This window comes from Aotus nancymaae, unplaced genomic scaffold, assembly GCF_030222135.1.
Source record: "Aotus nancymaae isolate 86718 unplaced genomic scaffold, 86718_ANA_hifiasm-v0.15.2.pri h1tg000040l, whole genome shotgun sequence".
Lineage (NCBI taxonomy): Eukaryota > Metazoa > Chordata > Mammalia > Primates > Aotidae > Aotus > Aotus nancymaae.
In genome coordinates, this window is record NW_026988454.1 from 129,299,393 (window position 1) to 129,320,000 (window position 20,608).

A 20,608-nucleotide genomic window follows, 5' to 3' on the forward strand; every position below is an offset into this window, starting at 1 on the left:
TCTGTTGAATTTTTGTTTGCAACTACATTAAATTTAGAACCCAGTTTGGAAAGAAAGGATGTCTTTTTTTTAAGCTTCTTTTTTTTATAATAAAATTAATGGACAGCCTCCCAAGCCAAGGTATGCTCAGGAAGACCCCCGAAGAATTTACATCTTTACATTATTGGGTGTCCTAATCCATGAATGGGTATGGCTCTTGATTTCTTTTTAGGTAGTCTTTAGTGTCCTTTAGAGCTTTCTCATTTTTACATAGAAGTCTTAAATTTTTTTTTCATAGTTCTTTAAACGTAGACTTGAAAACAGCTTATGCAGCCAAGCTCAGTGGCTCACGCGTGTAATCCCAGCACTTTGGCGAGGCCGAGGTGGGTGGATCACAAGGTCAGGAGTTCAAGTCCAGCCTGACCAACATGGTGAAATCCTGTCTCTACAAAAAATGCAAAAATTAGCTGGGCATGGTGGAGCGTGCCTGTAATCCCAGCCCTCAGGAGGCTGAGGAAGGAGAATCACTTGAACCTGGGAGGTGGAGGTTGCAGTCAGCTGAGATCGTGCCACAGCACTCCAGCCTGGATGACAGAGCCAGACTGCATCTCAAAAAAAAAAAAAAAGAAAAAAAGAAAATAGTTTGTGCATTGATATAGAAGTATAAGTGAACTTTCTAATAATTTTGTATCCAACAACTTTGCTTAGCTTTTTAAAATTCCATTAATTTATCCATGAATTATTTCATTTTTCTATGCATGCAGTCAGTCATCTGTTAAAAATGCATTTTGTTTATTCCTTTTCTAACCTTTTAGTTTTGATGTCTTTTTACTTAACATGCTGGCTGTTACCTACAGTGTCCAGAAGTATGAATAGTGAACTGCCTCATCTCACTCCCAGTCTCAGAAGGAAACTTACACTACTTCACCGTTTAGAATGATGTTTATTGTAGGTTTTTCTTGTAGCTATCCCTTATCTGATTAAGGAAGTTTCCTTCTTTCCTTAGTTCACTGAACGTCCTGTTTTTAAAATAATGAATTATTTTTAGATTCTATAAATGTTTTTTCTATGTCTATTGTAATGATCACATAATTTCTCTCTTCTTACCTGTTACTGTGATAAAGCATAATTGATAAGCTTTGCATATCTCGAATAAACCCAACTAGGTCATGATCTTTTTTTAATAGAAATTGCTGGATTTGATTTGCTAATATTTGTTTTTTTTTTTCCTATATTCACGTATGAGATTAAGGCACATGTTTTAATTTTTTATTTTTTGAGATGGCGTCTCACTCTGTCATCCAGACTGGAGTGTAGTGGTGCGATCTTGGCTCACTGCAACCTCCTTCTCCAGGTTCAAGTGATTCTCCTGCCTCAACCTCCAGAGTAGCTGAGATTACAGGCACCCGCCACCATGCCTGGCTAATTTTTTTTGTATTTTTAGTAGAGATGGGTTTTCACCGTGTTGGCCAGGCTGATTTCAAACTCCTGACCTCCAGTGATCCTCCCACTTCGGCCTCCCAAAGTGCTAGGATTACAGGTGTGAGCCACCACGCCTGGCCAGTGCACTTATTTTTTTCTTTCTTGTCTTGCCTTTGATGTTGGTGTCAAGGTCATCCTTGTCCTGTAAATAAGTTGAGACATCTGTCTTTTTCATTGTCTGGAAAAGTTTGTGTAAAAATGAAGTGATTGCTTCTTTCAGTTTTGGGTAGAATTACCAGTAAAGCCTGGGCCTGGGTAACTTTTCTGTGGGAAGGTTTTTGATCCGTGATTATAGAGCTATATTCTCATTTTTCTAGACTTAGTTTTAAGAAGTTATTTTCTACCTCACCAGAATTTAAGTAGAAAAAAAAAAAGGAAAAAAAAGAAGTCATTTTCTAAGGATCTGTTCACTTCATCAACAGTTTATTCGTATTAAAATTCATCATTTTTTTTTTTTTTGAGACAGAGTCTTGCTCTGTCTCCAGGCACCAGGCTGGAGTGCAGTGGCACAGTCTCAGCTCACTTCAACCTCTGCCTCCTGGGTTCAAGCGATTCTCCTGCCTCAACCTCTCGAGTAGCTGGGACTACAGGCACACACCACCACGTGGGCCCAGCTGATTTTTGTATTTTTTTGGTAGAGGCAGGGTTTCACCATGTTGGCCAGGATGGTCTCGATCTCTTGACCTCGTGATCCACCCGCCTCAGCCTCCCAAAGTGCTGGGATTACAGGCAGAATTTATCTTTTTAATATTAAAGCATCTACAGAGATACCCACTAGTTCGAGTTTTTCTTTTTAAAAATTGAGGTGAGTGAAATTCACATAACATGATCTGTTGCTTAACAAAAGTTAACATGTGCTCCCTACATTATTCCATAACACATGTACAATGCATCTTACTATGTGAATAAATAATCTTTTGTAAAAGGAGACTCAAATATTTATTATTCACCATAATATCTTACATGTGGCAGCAAAGAAGCAAAATTATTAGAATGTAAGTATATTTCATATACTCCAAGATACTCAGATGTTATTTACTGATAGGTTAATTTGTTAATCAGAAAATGGTATTTGAATATAGTAAATTTTTTTTTTTTTCAACACAGTAATTTTTAAATACTAGGCTTTGTTTTTGTTTTTGTGTTTTTGAGATTGAGTGTCTCTCTTTCGCCCAGGCTGGAGAGCAGTGGTGTGGTCTTGGCTCACTTGGCAACATCCGCCTTCTAGGTTCAAGTGATTCTCCTGCCTCAGTCTCCTCGAGTAGCTGACTACAGGCGCACACCACCACGCCCAGCTAATTTTTTTTGTATTTTTATTAGAGATGAGGTTCACCCTGTTAGCCAGGGTAGTCTTGAACTGTTGACCTCAGGTGATCCACTTGGCCTCCCAAAGTGCCTACCAAGCCCGGCCTGTTTTTTTTTTTGTTTGTTTGTTTTTTTTTAAAAACAGTTCCGTTGAGATATAATTCGCATACCATACAGTTCACACATTTTAAGTGTATAAGTCAGTGCTTTTAGTGTATTCCTAGAGTTGGGCAATTATCACTTCACTTTTTTCACCCCAAAAAGATAATCTCTTACTCGTTACCTCTCACTCCTTGTTTTCCCTCAGCCCCCCACCACCTGAGGCAACTACTAATCTACTTTCTATCTCTATAGTTTTGTCTGTTCTGGATATTTTATATAAATGGAACTATGAAATAGATGGTCTTTTATAACTGGCTTCCTTCACTTAGCATGTTTTCAGTATTGTAGCATGTATCAGTACTTCATTCCTTTTTATGGCTGAATAATACTTCATTGAATGAATGTGCCATAGATTTTGTGTGTTCATTCATTAGGTGGTAGACTTAAGGTTATTTCTACTTTTTGGCAACTGTGAATACTACTTCTATGAACATTCTATTTTATGTGTGTGTGTCAACGTAGAAAATATTTAACAATTTCTTGAGATTATGGACTTTCACGCTATTTTGGCTTCTTATGAATAATGCATGGGGAAGCATCCTCATCTAATGAATAAATTCAAAATAATATTACGAAAATATTAGTTGTAGATGACTAATATAACCATGACTAGTTTCTTTTCTTTGTTTGCATTGTTTACTTTTTATACTTTGGTTATCTTTTTAACTATTCATGAGCTACTCATGAATATAAAACCATTAATCCTATTTTCATGATAAATCAGTCATTCTTTTCAACCATTTTCTTTTTGTTTTTAAAAATTTTTTATTCAGCTCTTCTGACAGGAGCTACTGATTTCTATGGTTTATCACTTAATATAATTTGGCAACATACTTAATAAATTCTGCGAGAACTGTACAGCATGGTAGCGAGGTTATTCTTTACTGTGTGTATACACCTGCAGTTATTAAAATGGTCAGATTCCATTCCCCCTTTTTAATGGATTCTTACTCCTTGGTCTCATCTCCTGTTAAGTTACTTAACCAAATCTGTCACTGGTATATGATTGAAAAAGAAAAATTCAGTTGTTTTTAAATCTAACCTTTTCAAATTATAATCCACATTTTTTAAAGTACCCATATTCAAATGAAAATTACTAAAATTCCTAGGTATGTTCAAGATCAATAAATTTAGAAAAAGCTTCAGAGTCTTTGAAAGGAAACATGGCTGCTTTTCTGAAGTAAGTACCTTTATTTTCTTTTTTGTTTTTTAACTGTGAACTTAGTCCTGTGTGTTACTACTTTTGTTTTTGTTTTGGGTGTCTTACAACCAGGCAGTAACGGGTTTGAGAACCCATTAAGTTCAAATTTGTGTAGCCATGTAAGATGTTAGGATTTTATAGTTACCTTTTTTGTATATTGTGGCATTGACATCACAATTTTAAATAAGGACCGAAGGGAAATTTTAAAACCTATTTCAAAATATTATTATACAGTTTATGTAATGTTGCCTTTTTAAATGACTTATTAAAGTTCGTTGATATGATTGTTTCTCTCAAACTAAATTACACACTTTTTTGTTTTACAGTATTTCTTACTGATCTAGGAATGTGTGTCTGGGATTGGAAGATCTGCAGTATGTTTTCATGATTTCTTCACATGAGCTTTTCATTACATTGTTGAAAGATGAAGAACGAAAGCTACTTGTTGATCAGATGAGGAAGAGATCCCCTAGAGTAAATCTGTGCATTAAACCTGTAACTTCATTTTATGATATCCCAGGTTAGCTCTCCAGTCTGCCAGCTAATATGTTGGCATGTTTTGTCCCTCTATTCAAATTACCATGGAAGCATATTTGAGGATTCTCTCTTATTTGTTGTAATTAACACTTTTGTTGGTAATTAATAGAAATTCACCTCTCTTTCATATCAGATTTCTGTATAAGCAGTTATGTGCGAGCTCGGCCGACCCAATGATTAGTGCAGAATCAGGCCTAGATACATGAAAAATTTTAGCTGGGGAAATAGACCACGGTAACACTGCTGCCAATATGTTCATGCAGGTAACAACAAAAATGGGGAGAGGAGTGGTGAGAGATGCTGGGACCAAAAAGAGGACAGACGTTCGTGCATGTCAGTCTGTATAACTGTGCTAGCATCTGCTGGCTGAACTGCTTTGGCAGTATTGCCATTTTTGGCTTATTTGTTTGATTTTTTTTTTTCATTTTTGCCTTTACAAATACAAGCAGAAAATACAATGCTATTTTAAAATAAGAAACATAAACTTCAAAATTTAGTATAGATGAGAGAGAATTCAGTTGGTTTTACAAAAGCACAATTTTAGCTTCTTTGATCTTCACTAGATTTAAACTGGTTGAATGTCCAGTTGTAGAGGAAAAGGGTAAGGTTAACACATACAGAACTGCTGGAAATGCATTACTGAAGACTGCCTCTGATAGCTGAGCTGTGATTAGGGATTTTGGTAATGATTTTTGGGTCTCTGGGAAGAACATGCCCCCTTCTCTCTCAGAAAACACATGCTTAATGTTTATTACTCAAAATTAACATTTTATAAATACTTTTGTTAGTATATTATGTTCAAAAGTAGGAACCTATATGTTAACTCTTTTCATATATTCCACCTAGTTGCTTTGCGTGAACTTAATATTTTTATCTTGTTTATATGTTCGTTATCTTTATTTTTAAAATGCATGCACTTACTAAATGTAGATATAACAAAATTGTGTTAGGTTATCTATGTGAGGATAAAGTTAATATGTAATATACACTATGTTCAATTGATCAGTTCTCAAGATGATAGCAGCTTTTAATTTATAGATATAATAATTTAAGTAAATTGTCATTCTCATAGCTGTATTTTTGAATTAAATTGTTGAAACATAAATCTTTGTTTTAGCCTCAGGAAGTGTCAACATTGGTTAGAGCATCAACTTATATTGTCAGTGGATCCTTGGAGGATTAGACAGATTTTAATTGAATTACATGGTATGACTTCAGAGCGCCAATTCTGGACAGTGTCTAATAAGGTAAGAAAACCTTTGTCAAGACCAGATACGAAAATTGCCCTTGTTTTTTTAGGTAATTTAGTAGAAAAGCTGTTCCCTGACCTTTTTAGTAAGGACCTCTTTTGCTTAACAGTTTTAAGACCTTCACATGACCATAATTGCATTTTTAAACATCCATTGACAGAGAAAGTAGAAAATGTCAGAAACAAAAAGATACCGTTGAGTAGCATCTAAAAATGAGATTTTCCATTTGTTGACAAAATATCTACCTGCATTTTGTTATGTTTTTGAGATGGAGTCTCTCTTTGTCACCCAGGCTGGAGTGCAGTGGCGCTGTCTTGGTCTATTGCAACCTCTGCCTCCCAGGTTCAAGTGATTCTCCTGCCTCAGCCTCCCAGGTAGCTAGGTAGCTGGGATTATAGGCACCTGCCACCATGCCTAGCTAATTTTTATATTTTTAGTAGAGATGGAGTTTCACCATGTTGGCCAGGATGGTCTTGAACTCCTGACCACAAGTGATCTGCCTGCCTCGGTCTCCCAAAGTGCTGGGATTACAGACATGAGCCACCGTGTCTGGCTGCATTTTAAATATAATTGTAAATATATGTAAATGGTATATTATTTATGCAGTCTGTAGCCAGTACATGCTGTGTATTGTATAGGGTATTTTATTTTTGGTTTTTTAATACCCTCTTGAAATCTAAAGCCTACAGTTTGGAATTAGTTCATTAATACTTCATTATAGAACATTTTTGGTTTTAAATGTTCCTTTAAAAAAATCCCAGCTAATATATTTACCTGTTTCTGAGTTTATTTATTAGAAAGTTTTCCTGCATAGAAAGTGCAAATGGAAGTAGTTTTTAAGGCACCATTTCAGTGGAATATAGCTTAAAGATAGAAAGGAAGTAATCTACAGATACAGGAGAAATTAAAGCAATATGGTAATGCTCCTAACTAACTCTATACTTACTCCTCCCCTGCTGAAGATGTAGTAAAAAGGCAGCCAGAAATACGTTTTTTTTTTTTTTTTTGAGACAGAGTTTTGCTCTTGTTGCCGAGGCTGGAGTGCAATGGCGCAATCTCAGCTCACTGCATCCACCTCTCAGGTTCAAGTGATTGTCCTGCCTCAGCCTCCCAAGTAGCTGGGATCACAGGCATGTGCCACCATACCCGGCTAATTTTGTACTTTTAGTAGAAACGAGTTTCTCCAGGGAAATCTCAAACTCCCACCCTCAGGTGATCCACTCAACTCAGCCTTCCAAAGTGCTGGGACTATAGGCATGAGCCACTGTGCCCAGCCTGTATTTTTTTATATAGGGTTTAAACATACAAGTACAGAGAAAGGAAAAAAATTGCTCTAAGAATTAGTTGGGCTTTTTTTTTGGCATTGATGCTATTTATTAGTGTGAATTTTTAAGATGAGGGCAGATGCAGTGGCTCATTCGTGTAATCCCAGCACTCTGATGAGCTGAGGTGAGTCGATCACTTGAGGCCGGGAGTTCAAGACCAGCCTAGCCAATGTGGTGAAACCCTGTCTCTACTAAAAATAACAAAAATTAGCCGGGCATGATGGTGTACACCTGTATTTCCAGCTACTTGGGAGGCTGAGGCAGGAGAATCACTTGAATCTGGGAGGCAGAGGTTGAAGTGAGCAGAGAGCACGCCACTGCACTCTAGCATGGGCAACAGAGTGAGACTCTGTCTCAAAAAGCAAAAACCAAAAATTTTAAAGATGTACAAGTATAGCATAATAGTTATTATAGGACATTCTGGGATTAACTGCCTGCTTTAGTTTGAATGTCAGCTTCATACTTAAATAGCTGTATAATCTTGAGCAAGTTATTTAACTTCTTTGTGTTGCAGTTTCCTCATTTGCAAAATGATAATAGTAGCATAATAGTACTCACCTTAGTATTGTTGTGAGGATTACCTGAATTAATATATATAAAACTCCTAGTCTTTGTGTGTCTTTTTTTCCTAACAGTAATCCTTCAGAAAGTCCCAATCCATTATTTATTACGCACTGATTGTAGTGAATATGTTCATTTTCATCAGCGTTATATTATGGCTGTCATTTTCCTTTCTCTTTAAGAGACCACCTATGAATTATTTTTTTTAGTGCGATTAAAGATTATAGAAAGATTCTTATCTAGATTTGGCTTTCTCTCTGTGTGTGTGTGTGTGTGTGTGTATGTATGTGTGTATATATGTATTTTTTTGTTTCTTTTAGTGGGAAGTACCTTCTGTCTATAGTGCTGTTATCCTGGGAATTAAAGACAATTTCACAGGAGATTTGGTTTATATTCTTATGGCCAAAGGTTTGCACTGCAGTACTGTTAAGGTGAGTAAAAGTGTGTATCAAACACCTGTTAAGAATATGCATTTATGGGGCCAGGTGCGGTGGCTCACATCTGTAATCCAGCACTTTGGGAGGCCAAGGTGGGTAGAAGAATATGCTTTATGGCCAGGTGCCGTGGCTCACACCTATAATCCTGGCACTTGGGGAGGCTGAGGCAGGCAGATCAACTGAGGTCGAGACAGCCTGGGCAACATGGTGAAACCCTGTCTCTACTAAAAATACAAAAATTAACTGGGTACCTGTAATCTCAAATACTCTGTAGTCTGAAGTAGGAGAATCTCTTGGGAGGTGGAGGTTAGAATGAGCTGAGATTATGTCACTGCACTCCAACCTGGGTGGCAGAGCAATACTCCCATCTCAAAAAAAAAAAAAAAAAAAAAAAAAAGTATATGCTTTACTAATTTTAGCAGGAAGTCAGGAACCAGAAATTCTTTTCCTAATCTCTGAAATTACAATCATGGCCTAAAAGGATATTTGAACGGGCATTCTGGTTTGTTCTTTTTCCTTTACCCTTATAATTAAAATGGTCTTGATCAAATAAATGGATACTGCTCTGTGCCTTTTAAAAGTTTAGAGAACATGCAAAGATATTACTTGTAGAATTCAGTTAGTAAAGATTGTGTTCCAAGATTAAAAAACAAAATGTTTAAAGTTACTTTTGTAGTGTATTTTACATGAGTTTGCAGTCTGGGATGTTGAGACTTAAGTGGAATGTCAAATCATATAAAATAGTGCAGTTGCTTGACTGATGATACACTAACTTCTGTAGGAAGGTTAAAGACAGCATTTGGAAGGCAGAAATGAACTAAAATTGAGAGTTAAATAAGTTATCTATGTCCCCACACCAGCAGCATCTGTGATATTTGATAACTTTTATTTTAAGACAGGGTGTTGCCCTGTCACCCAGACCGGGATGTAGTGGCACGATCACGACTCAGTGCAGCCTCAACTTTCCTGGGCTCAAGCGATCTTCCCACCTTAGCCCCCTGAGTAGCTGGAACCACAGGCATGCGCCACCATGCCCAGCTTATTTGAAATAAATTTTTTTTGTAGAGACAGAGTCTTACTGTATTACCCAGGCTGGTCTTGAACTGGGCTCAAACAGTCCTTCCACATCGGCATCCCAAAGTGCTAGCATTACAGGCATGAGCCACTAAACATGGCCAGAACTTGCTGGAAATACAAATTCTGGGGCCCTATCCTAGACCTAATGAATCAAATTCTGGGATGGGGCACAACATCTTTTAAAATAAGCCCTCGAAGTAATTTTGTTGCATGCTAAAGTTTGAGAACTGCTGCTCTAGACCAGCATTGTCCAGTGGAAACATAATGCAGGCCATGTATGTAATCTATAATTTCATAAAGTGAGGTTGATTTAAATGACTTATTTAACTCAATATGTCTAAACTATCATTTCAACCTGTAATTGATAGAAAAAGTTGAGATGTTTTGCATTCTTTTAAAAATATATGTGGTAAGTCTTCCAAATCCAGTAAGTATTTTATACTTTATAGAATCTCTCAATTTGGACTGGTCACATTTCACATGCTCAACAGCCATATCTAGCTAGTGGCTGCCATATTGGACAGTGCATCATGAGACAATTGTAAGCCATTGAGAAGTTTTAATAGAGGAATGTAGTTAGCAGCTTTTCTCCTCCCACACCTCACATAACATTTACTGGGCACAGAGACTGTTCTGCAATTTCATATACATTTGTTATTTCATTTATTCACGAAAAGTTTGTGAAAGGTATGATCTCAATTTTAAAGGTATTACATTCTCCAAGGGCACACAGCTAGTAAGTGTCACAAGTGTTAGAAGGGATAGAAGAAAACATATTAGCGAAACATTTAGGAGGTAAAATCTGGAAGCAATTGGTAACTGATTTAATGTCGAAGGCAAGAGAGGGAGAAAGAATTGAGCATGATGCTCAGACTTCTGGTTTGGGAGTCAGAAGAGGTGGCAATGCCAGCAAGTGAATGTGCAAAAGCACATTTTTGCAGAGCAGATAATGAGTCTATGTTTACATTTTTAATTTGAGGCTATGGTTGGAAACAGCCTGAAGCTTGGAGAATGGTCTGGACTGGAGTTACAGATTTGGGAGTTACCAAAGATCACCCAGAGAGAATATAAAGAGCATGAGACCCTAGGGAATGCAACACTAGGTCCAGGAAAGAGTGGTGTGATGGGTGTGAGGAGCAGACAGATGTAGAGGGTGTAATTGCTAGGGGAAAAGAAAATGTCAGGAAAAGGATGATACATAGCACCGAGTTGCAGCTCTTCATTCCTGTAAGATAACAGACGAGTGTTCAGTAGATTGGGCGATTAAACGATCTTTGGCTTATGAGAGCTATTTCTTTGTAAAGATGAGGGTAGAAGCCAGATGATTGGAGTGAAGTATGTGGAGAAATAGAATCTAGTCTTTGGAAACATGTGAGTAAGATGAGTAGGAAAGGACTTGGATCATAGCTGATTTAATTTACTTGATTTGTTAGCCAATTTTATAGGCTAGTAGGGTGGTGTGCGAAGATTTTAGAATGTGCAACCCTTGAATGGTCTATGATCTAATTCTGAATATGTTGGATAGAGAAGGGTGCTTGTAATAGAATTTTACACCCATATAAATATGGAAGTCTTTGGTTATTTTATAACTTTTATAAAACTTGTTTAACAATATAGCATGTATTTTATATTGTTTATTGGATTTTTAAAATTACAAATGTATTAATATTTATTGGACTAAATAATACAGGGATGAGGAAAAGAGAGTCTAGCATCACTACCTGAGATAAGCAACGTTAACCATTTGAATTAATCCTTCTCCTCTTTGCTCTGTCATCATAAAGACACACATTTTTTGGCTCCAAAGGAAGGGTGACCCAGGCTGCTCTTTTTCTTTTCCTAGGACTTCTCCCATGCTAAACAGCTGTTTGCTGCTTGTTTGGAGTTGGTAACAGAGTTCTCACCAAAGCTTCGTCAGGTGATGCTGAATGAGATGTTGCTTTTGGATATTCACACACACGAAGCTGGGACAGGGCAGGCAGGAGAGAGACCGCCATCCGACCTTATTAGTAGGGTCTGAGGCTATCTGGAAATGAGGCTTCCTGGTAAGACTGTTTCACAAAGACAAATTTCTGAAACTCAGTACTCAAATAATTGTGGGGGAAAATTTAAAATAACATTCACTTGAGTCTGTCATCTTTTAAAAAAAATTTATTTCACTCCTAAAACAGAATTTGGGTTTGGTGTTCACTTGAGAACATTGGGAAAAATGAAGGAAACTGTTCGTTCCCTGGGATTTCTGTAACAAGGTACCACCAACTGGGTGACTTAAAACAACAGAAATGTATTCTCTCCCAGTTCTGGAGGCCAGCTGTCTGAAATCGAAGTGTCTGCAGGGCTGTGCTGCCCCCAGAGGCTCCAAGAAAGACTCTGCTTTGCGTCTTCCTAGCTTCTGGTGGCCCAGCAATCTTTGGCTTGTGGCTGCATTGCTCCAGTCTCTGCTGCTGTCTTCACATGGCCTTCTCCCTGTGTATGTCTGTGTTCTCTCCTTATAAGGACACCGGTGGGTCATTGGATCTAGGTTCCACCCTAATCCAGCTGACCTCCTCATATCTAATTACATCTGCAAAGACTGTTTCCAAATAAGGTCACATTGTCAGGTTCCAAGTACACATCAATTTTGGGGGATACTTCTACACAGTAGAGAAACTATATTGCAATTTTCCGGTGTTTGAAAGAATCAGAATGTCCTTGAGTGTACAGGTTGAAGTTTTATTTTCTCGTTAACAGCCACAAAATGCCCTCACACTGATTGCCAGTGAGCTAGAAATTCACCTGTGTCTACTTTAGGAACAGATCTTGGATGCTTAATTCTGATTGTAAATGTCTTACTATGAAAAGGGGCTTACCATATAAATGATCATCTATGACATATATAAATCAATCATCTATGACATATATAAATCTTTCTTAGTTAAAGCAGCTTCTTTCTTTTCTATTTTAGGAGTATTTAGAGCAATTAAATCATACTGTACACACTTAATAGTATAAACAGTGAAATTGCATTGTAAAGGAAGGTGCTAGTAATGTGTCGGAACAGAAACAAGTGATACCGTCTTGAGTCTTTTGGGTTAATTTCTAATTAAAGTCTAATTTCCGAGGCCAGGCATGGTGGCTCACACCTGTAATCCAAGCACTTTGGAGGCCAAGGTGGGCAGATCACCTGAGGTCGAGAGTTCAAGTCTAATTTCCAGCAGGGTCATGCAGTCATAGATCCCAACTTTTTAGTACCCTATAGAGAGAACACCTTTGACCTTTAACACATCAGTGCTCTTAAATGTTGTAATGTCTTCATGAGAATTGATCTAACAATATGCTGGCATTAAAGCACACATGCTACTGATATACATGTTTACTTTTTAAAAGCAGGAGGTAGGTGAGGTAGGTTTTCCATACAAGATTTTTGTAAAATCAGAAAGAATGTTTAAACCCTGTTCGTTGAGTGCTAACTACGTGTTAGGCATTGTTCTAAGCTTTAGGTGCATAACTCATTTAGTCCTCGTAGCAGCTCCATGAAGCAGCTGCTATTTCCGTATCCCTATTTTATAACTAAGAAACTGAGGTGCAGAGAGGTTGAGGAATTTGCCCACAGTCACACAGAAAGAGACAGAACTATGGCTTTACTCTGTCAGCCGAGCTTTGAAGCCTATGCTCTTACTCTTTGAAATGGTTGAAAATGCCTTTAAATAATTAGTCTTTGTACTACCGTTTCGGCCTAACAGTTTGTAGTTCACATCAGTTTTTTGGGGATAGGGAGGGCTTACTCTTTGAAATGGGTGAAAATGCCTTAAAATAATTAGTCTTTGTATTACCGTTTCAGCTTAACAGTTTGTAGTTCACATCAGTTTTTTGGGCGTAGGGAGTGTAAAGGACTGATAGCGTTGCATCTAATTTTTGTAAACTCCTAACTTATTAAATGTTCAGCAACTTGTCCTGTAGCTTGTGCTTATAAACAGTACCGAAAATTAAAAAAAAAAAAAAGTACTGAAAATAAGAAGGAGTATGGATGTGGTGGCTTATGCCTGTAATCCCAGCACTTTGGGAGGCCGAGGTGGCCAGATCACTGGAGGCCAGGAGATTGAGACCAGCCTGGCTAACATGGAAAAACCCTGTCTCTACTAAAAATACAAAAATAGCTGGGTGTGGTGGTGCATGCCTGTAATTCCAGCTACTGGGGAGGCTGAGGCAGGAGAATCACTTGAACCTAGGAGGCAGAGGTTGTGGTGAGCTGATGTCGCTACCACTGCACTCCAGCCTGGGCAACAAGAGTGAAACTCAGTCTCAAAAAAAAACAAATAAAATAAGAGGGAAAGGTGCTATTGTTTCAAATAGGAAGAACACTAAAATGATCTTTTTCCACAGGTACGGTTCTTGCCTTTGACTTCGACCAGGCCTCAATTACGGACTAAGCTGTCTGAGTCTGGCATAGCCTCGTGGCTGTGATGCTTTCACAGCTCTGTACTCCAGTACCACTGAAAGCGTCAGGGTTGATAGGCATGGTCTCTCCATGGAGAGCATCATCTGCCACCTTTTCTGCTCTCCTTTAAGAAAAAAAATTCCCTAGTGATAGAAGGCCGATTTCTGGATGAATTAGATGCATGCCCCTCTGTAGAACACAGAAGGGGAAGCACTCTTTTACATGGGTTGACCTGGCTTTATTATCAGGAACAAGAAGTGATCTTAACTGACAAGAAATTCAGCTTTTTAGTTACTATAGAAATAAGGGGCCAGGCGTGGTTGCTCACCCTGTAATCATTCCAGCTCATCCCAGGCTGAGGCAGGAGCACAGCTTGAGGCCAGGAGTTTGAGACCACCCTGGGCAACATAGTGAGACTGTCTCTACAAAAAAAATACAGAAATAACCTGGGCATGGTAGTGTGTACCTAGAGTCCCAGCTATCATGGAGGCTCAGGGAGGCTGAGTTAGGAAAATTGTCTGAGCCAGGGAGATCAAGGCCGCAGCGAGCTGAGATGGCACCACTGCTCTCCAACCGGGGTGACAGAGCGAGACCCTGTCTCAAAAAAAAAAGGTAGGATGAGGGGGCTACAAATTTATTGTAAGACCAGTTATCTGTCTGGAGAGAGACCTTGACTTTTAATACCTTTGTAGCTAAGTAGGATGCCTTTTTTTAAAATTTTAAAATTTTTAATTTTTTTTGAGCCAGGCCTTCTTTCTATTCCTCTGGCTGGAGTGCACTCTCCACCTCCTGGGCCCAAGCAAGGCTCCCAACTCAGCCTCCCTTGGTAGCTGGGACTACAGGTGTTCACCACCACAACTGGCTAGTTTTTGTATTTTTCTGTAGCGATGGAGTTATGGCGTTTTGCCATGTTGCCCAGACTGGTCTCAAACTCATGGACCCGTTTCTAGATTCTGATTCTCCCTTAAGAATTATTCCTCTAGGCCGGGCACAGTAGCTTGTGCCTATAATGCCAGCACTTTGGGAGGCTGAGGCAGGTGGATCACAGGGTCAGGAGTTCGAGACCAGCCTGGCCAATCAATATGGTGAAACCCCATCTCTACTAAAAATACAAAAATTAGCCAGGTGTGGTGGCACGTGCCTGTTGTCCCAGCTACTCGGGAGGTTGAGGCAGAAGAATCGCTTCAGCCCAGGAGGTGGAGGTTGCAGTGAGCCGAGATCGTGCCACTGCACTTCAGCCTGGGGAACAGAGCCAGACTCCACCTCAAAAAAAAAAAAAAAAAATTATTCCTCTAGTCAGCCAGCATTACTAATCAGAGTGTCAGGTGATGAAGCTTTGAGTGAGAGTGCCCAATGATGAAAGGAATCCTTTTGGCAAAATGTATAGAACTCAATGATGTGCATGTATTTGGGGAACTAATCTCACTTCTGTCTTCTTTTTTTTTTTTTTTTTTTTGAGACCAAGTCTTACTCTGTCACCCAGGGTGGAGTACAGTGGCGCGATCTCGGCTCACTTCAGCCTCCACCTCGTAGGTTCACGTGATTCTCCTGCCTCAGCCTCCTTAGTAGCTGGGATTGCAGGCGTGAGTCACCACACCTGGCCTGTTCCTTCTTTAGAAGATGATGCAAATAATGTATTTTTATTTTGCTGTGTTCTTATGCATCTTTTTTGTTATGTCAAATCTTTTTTTCTTTTGGAGTAAGTTGAGAGTTAAATAGTCATAGGCCCTATCTTTTTAGAAAAACTGAGAAATATAGTTACCCTAGAAAAGGAGGCGTTTAATAAATCTCCCCATTTTCAGCCTTAACATTGTTATTCAGGATTCATTTTGGTTTCTTTGCCTTTTTCCTGAAGTACCTTAAAACCTGATGTTACATACGTTGAGCCACAAAAAATCACAATATATTAGGGTATTTCAAAGGAAGTAATGTTCAAAATAAGCCTGGGTTATTTTTTTCATATTACTTACCTAAAATTGTTTCTGGTGCAGTAAATGTTTGTTGAATAACTTGTCTCTTATGAGTATTTTAATCAGAAAAACAAATAGGATAAATATGTCAACTCAGATTCTATTACAGTTTGATTATATGGTTTACCTACTTTGCTGTAAATGTGCTGAAAGTTTATTCCATACTATTTTGTACTTGTTTTATTTGTGTGATTGTTGTCTGCTCACTTGAATGATAAACTTCTGGAAGATAAGTGTCTACTCTTAGATTTGCACAAAGGAATGTTGACTCCTAACGATCGGTGATTTTGTTGATTAATGGGGGGAAACATGCAATCTGTTGTTGGGAAATTTTGCAGAAATGTGTGAAATGTTAGTATTTTTTTATTTTTATTTTTTCTGTAGCTATTGGTTTTCAAATTTTATTGATTGATTGATTGAGACAGGGTCTTGCTCTGTCATCCAGGATGACTGCATTGGCATGGTTGTAGCTCATTGTAACCTGAAACTTTTGGGCTCCAGAGATCCTCCTGCCTCAGCCTCCCGAATACGGGCACATGTTACCACTCTTGGTTAATTTTTAAAACATTTTTTGTAGCCAAGCATGGTGGCTCACACCTGAAATCTCAGCACTTTGGGAGGCCGAGGCATGTGGATCTCTTGAGCTCAGGAGTTCGAGACCAACCTGGACAACATAATGAGAACCCATCTCTACAAAAATGCAAAAATTAGCCAGGTGTGGTGGGACCTGTGGTCCCAGCTACTTGGGGAGGTTGAGATGGAAGGATCACTTGAGCCTGGGAGGTCAAGGCTGCAGTGATCCATGATCACATCACTGTACGCCATATTGGGTGACAGAGTGAGACCCTGTCTCTTCAAAATTTTGTTGTTTGTTTTTGAGACAGGGTTTCACTCTGTTGCCCAGGCTGCTCTCAAACTCCTGGCCTCAAGTGAACCTCCTGCCTTGGCCTCCCAAAGTGTTGGCATTGCAGGTATGAGTCACCATAGCTGGCCAGTTTTTTTATTCAGTTGAACTCTGGGCAAGTATTTGCTTTGTTCTGACTTTAGTGTTGTGATAGTAATTCCACCTGTTTTCTTCTTTGCTTTTTAGATCTTCCTCTTCGTCAGGTTATAGCTGAGGAGTGTGTTGCCTTTATGTTAAACTGGAGGGAAAATGAAAACCTTACACTCCAAGTTCCTGCATTTTTGCTTCAGAGTAATCCATATGTGAAGGTAATTAATGTTTAAATAAAAGGATTATTAGGATAGTAGTATTATACTTGTTTAACTTTACACTACTTTGGGCATGTGTCTTAATTTCTATGATACAAATGATTGGACAAATGCTTGTTGATAGTTTTTGATAATTCATGCATTTCATCGTGCTCTAATATATTTTTTAATACCATATAGTTGATGAGCATGTAGTCACAGATTATTTAGTTGACAGAGAACACATTGGTGTAATCCTAAGGTAGTGAGAGATTCACTTTCTTTGCTTTGGTTGCTATAATCATACTCTAGAACTGATGGATACCATCAGGGATGCACTTCTTCTTGTTTCCATTTGAACACTTTACCCTCTAGAATTTTACCCTTCTAAGTTTGATATGTCTGAATCTCTTAACAAGTTTGCTATTAGTAATTATTCCTGTAATGAAATAATTTATTTAGCAAATCAGTAGTAAGTTGTTTATTTTGTTGTCTTAATTATATCCTTTGCAACCTAAAGTGCTTCTGAGTACAGAAAATACCAAAACTAAAGAGAAACTGGAGGTATTTGCTAAGATTGTATCTTTCATATGTTAATATTATACACACTCTGAATAAGTAGTGGACTTTTCTCACTTTCTGGTCTTATAATTAAAAAAATAAAACATGGGATTTCACATAGTAAGTCCCTCTCTCCCTTTTTGGGTGTATTTGGTCCTTCATATTTTCTAATTATTTCTAATTGTTGCTATTACCTTTTGTTATTTGTCCTTATTTGCCCCAACTTGTCTTTAATAATACTTAATCCTTTAAATCTGTGTTTATCCGGGAACTCTTGTAAAACTGTACCACTTTGTAACATTTGTGTTTGGTTACTTGTTTCTTCCTTCATATTTCATGTATGTCCTTTTAAAACCTGAGCTCATTTCATTTGTACCCTTTGAGGATTTATTGAGAGTTTGTTGATTTCTTCAGTTTTCCCCACCCCCCTTTTTGTCGTCTTTACACTTGCTCAGGAAAATTGCCATACTTGAATTATCCTTTTCTTTGAAATTTCAGACATTGAATTATATCTATCTCTCTCTTTTTTTTTTTTTTTTTTTTGGAGACGGAGTCCTCTCTGTTGCTCAGGCTGGAGTACAGTGGCACCATCTCGACTCACTGCAACCTGCGCCTTCCAGGTTCAAGTGATTCTTGTGCCTCAGCCTCCTAAGTAGCTGGGTTTACAGGTGTGCACTACCACACCTGGCTAATTTTTTTTTTTTTTTTTTTTTTTTTTCATAGAGATGGGGTTTTGCCATGGCTGGTCTCGAACTCCTGACCGCAGGTGATCCACCCACCTGGGCCTCCCAAAGTGCTGGAATTACAGGCATAGCCACTGTGCCTGGCCTGAATCATACCTATCTCTTTAGTGAACTTTCTGGCATATGAGTTCTTAATATCTTGGGCACTTGTCTTCTTATGCCCAACGGTCTTTTCTTAGCCTTAAGAAAATCAGATGAGGGAACCATTTTGTTCCAACGTTACTGTCATTTACATGTAGAATTGTAGCTTGTTGTTGAGTGCTAAGACAGTGTAGTAATTTTTCTCTTTACCTCTGGCAGTGAATTCTGTGGAGCTGTGCAGCAGGAGAGATAGGCATATGATTGTGTAATGAATGCTTGAGGGTCTGCAATGTGTAAGGACACAGGAAATTGTTTGGTAGGTTGCCTAACTCTGAGAGAGGCTATCACTGCTTCCTGCAGTTCCCCTGATCTGGTCCAAAAGAGGAAGGATGCGTGGTGACTTTGTTAAAGAAAAGTCACTTGGGTGTCTCCTCATGTCATCTGGTGGTTAGGGTTTTGTGTGCCACCTTCCATACATAATTGGCCTCACTGCCTTGTTAATGTCAAGGAAAAAGGAATTAGAGAAAGAAGTTTAGAATGAGGGATTGTGTTTTGAAAAAAATACAATTTGAATCAGTTTCCACACTTCCAATGTAGTGTGGAATACACACGCCCCCCCACACACACACACACACGCCCATGTAGGAAAAAGTCTGAAAGGATATTAACAGCCATTATCTCTGGATAATGGGATATTAGGTGCTTTTAATGTTTTCTATTCTGTTACATATTTTCTTACTCGAATTTGTATTATGTAATCACAAATAGAAACAGAAAATTTGTAAGCGTGTGACTAAAATACACCCTTTTGAAATAATATGACACTGTCTAGTGTGCCCCTTGGATCAGAGTGGGAGGCAGTGCCACATAATGGGAAGGGCACAGGATTTATAGGCACTTTCATGGTAAAACTCTAGGTAGCAGTAGGAGGGGTTGGCAGTCACAGTGGTGCTAATGTAGGCTAAAACCTTAGGTTGTTCCTGTGGCCTGCCAGGCCTCTTAAGGTGTGCGTGCTTCTTCTCCAGGTGTAGCTCCCCTGCCCCTTGACCTTCCAGCCCTGTGCTGGCAGCACTAGCGTGCCCATGCCATGTTTCTCATTCTGCACCTGTGCACATGATGTTTGTCTTCTTAGCCTGGATGTCCTTCCCAGCTTCGCCTGTTCGTGTGGTTTCTCTGATGCTTTCTCATATTCTTTTCTGTGTAAATGAGTGACTTGCTTCCTCTCTTTGCTGCCTTTGTACTGTTGTCCTGATGCGCTGCTGTTGTACCGTTGAGGTACTTCTTTTGTTGTGTTTATGCTGAATACTAAGTTATTTGTTCACTTGTCTTCTCAATAATGAGCTGCTTCAGGGCACTTGATTTTTATGTTGTGCTTTCCATGATGCCCAGCACATAGTAGGTGCTCAAGAATGTTTGTGGAATTCAATTGGTTTGGGGCCTAAGACCTCTGAAAATTCTTTTTTTTTGAGACAGTTTCCCTCTTGTTGCCCAGGCTGGAGTGCAATGGCATGATCTCAGCTCACTGCAACCTCCGCCTCCCAGGTTCAATTGATTGTCCTGCCTCAGCCTCGCGGGTAGCTGGGATTACAGGCGTGCGCCACCATGTCCGGCTAATTTTGTATTTTTAGTAGAGATGGGGTTTTGCCATGTTGGCCAGACTGGTCTCAAACTCCCGACCTCAGGTGATCTGCCCGCCTCGGCCTCCCAAAGTGCTGTGATTACAGTCGTGAGCCACCGTGCCCGGCCCTGAAAATTCTTTTAAACTTACGTAATAAATTTGATGACCTAAAGTGCTATAAAGTATATAAAAAAATAAATTTAGTGACCTAAAGCATGTGATCACTGACAACGGCAGATGTGTTTGAGCTAAGAGCTACCGTAGCCCTGGCATTACACTGCAGTAAATAGCTGCGTGTATTGTGATCCCAGTTGTCAGAGACGAGTATGTTAGGGGAGCATGCTGGATGAAATGTCTGCTAGGCTATTGGTCCATGTCCATTCACCTAGTATAGGTAGGGTTTTTATGTCATTGTCACTAGCTTTGGAAAGCCACAATACTCTTGTTAATTTTCATGATCACAGAGTTGTGGCTATGGAGAAGAATGTCCTTGTTCTTAGAAGATGTATATGGAAGCATTTAGGGATGAAATGTTGTGCCTAACTTAGTTTAATATGGTTTAACAAAACAATTTATGTAGATATATAAAGCAAGCATGGCAGAATAGTCACAATGTGTCGGGTATTTATTGAACTATTCTTTTGATTTTTCTGTTTAAAATTTTTCATAATAAAAGAATGTGGGAAGAACTGCCAGTTTTTGTCTTTATCA

At 38.8% G+C, this 20,608-nt stretch overlaps 1 protein-coding gene across 1 annotated transcript in view; it reads left to right on the forward strand.

Annotated features, from left to right (window-relative positions):
* Positions 1-20,608, forward strand: part of LOC110567942 (integrator complex subunit 8-like) — a 90,235-nt gene that overhangs the window by 20,070 nt on the left and 49,557 nt on the right. Inside the window, 7 exon segments of the mRNA XM_064361180.1 lie at positions 4,038-4,108; positions 4,474-4,649; positions 5,784-5,804; positions 5,807-5,913; positions 8,123-8,233; positions 11,160-11,361; positions 16,794-16,915. Of these exon segments, the coding sequence (XP_064217250.1) occupies positions 4,038-4,108; positions 4,474-4,649; positions 5,784-5,804; positions 5,807-5,913; positions 8,123-8,233; positions 11,160-11,361; positions 16,794-16,915 (810 nt within the window).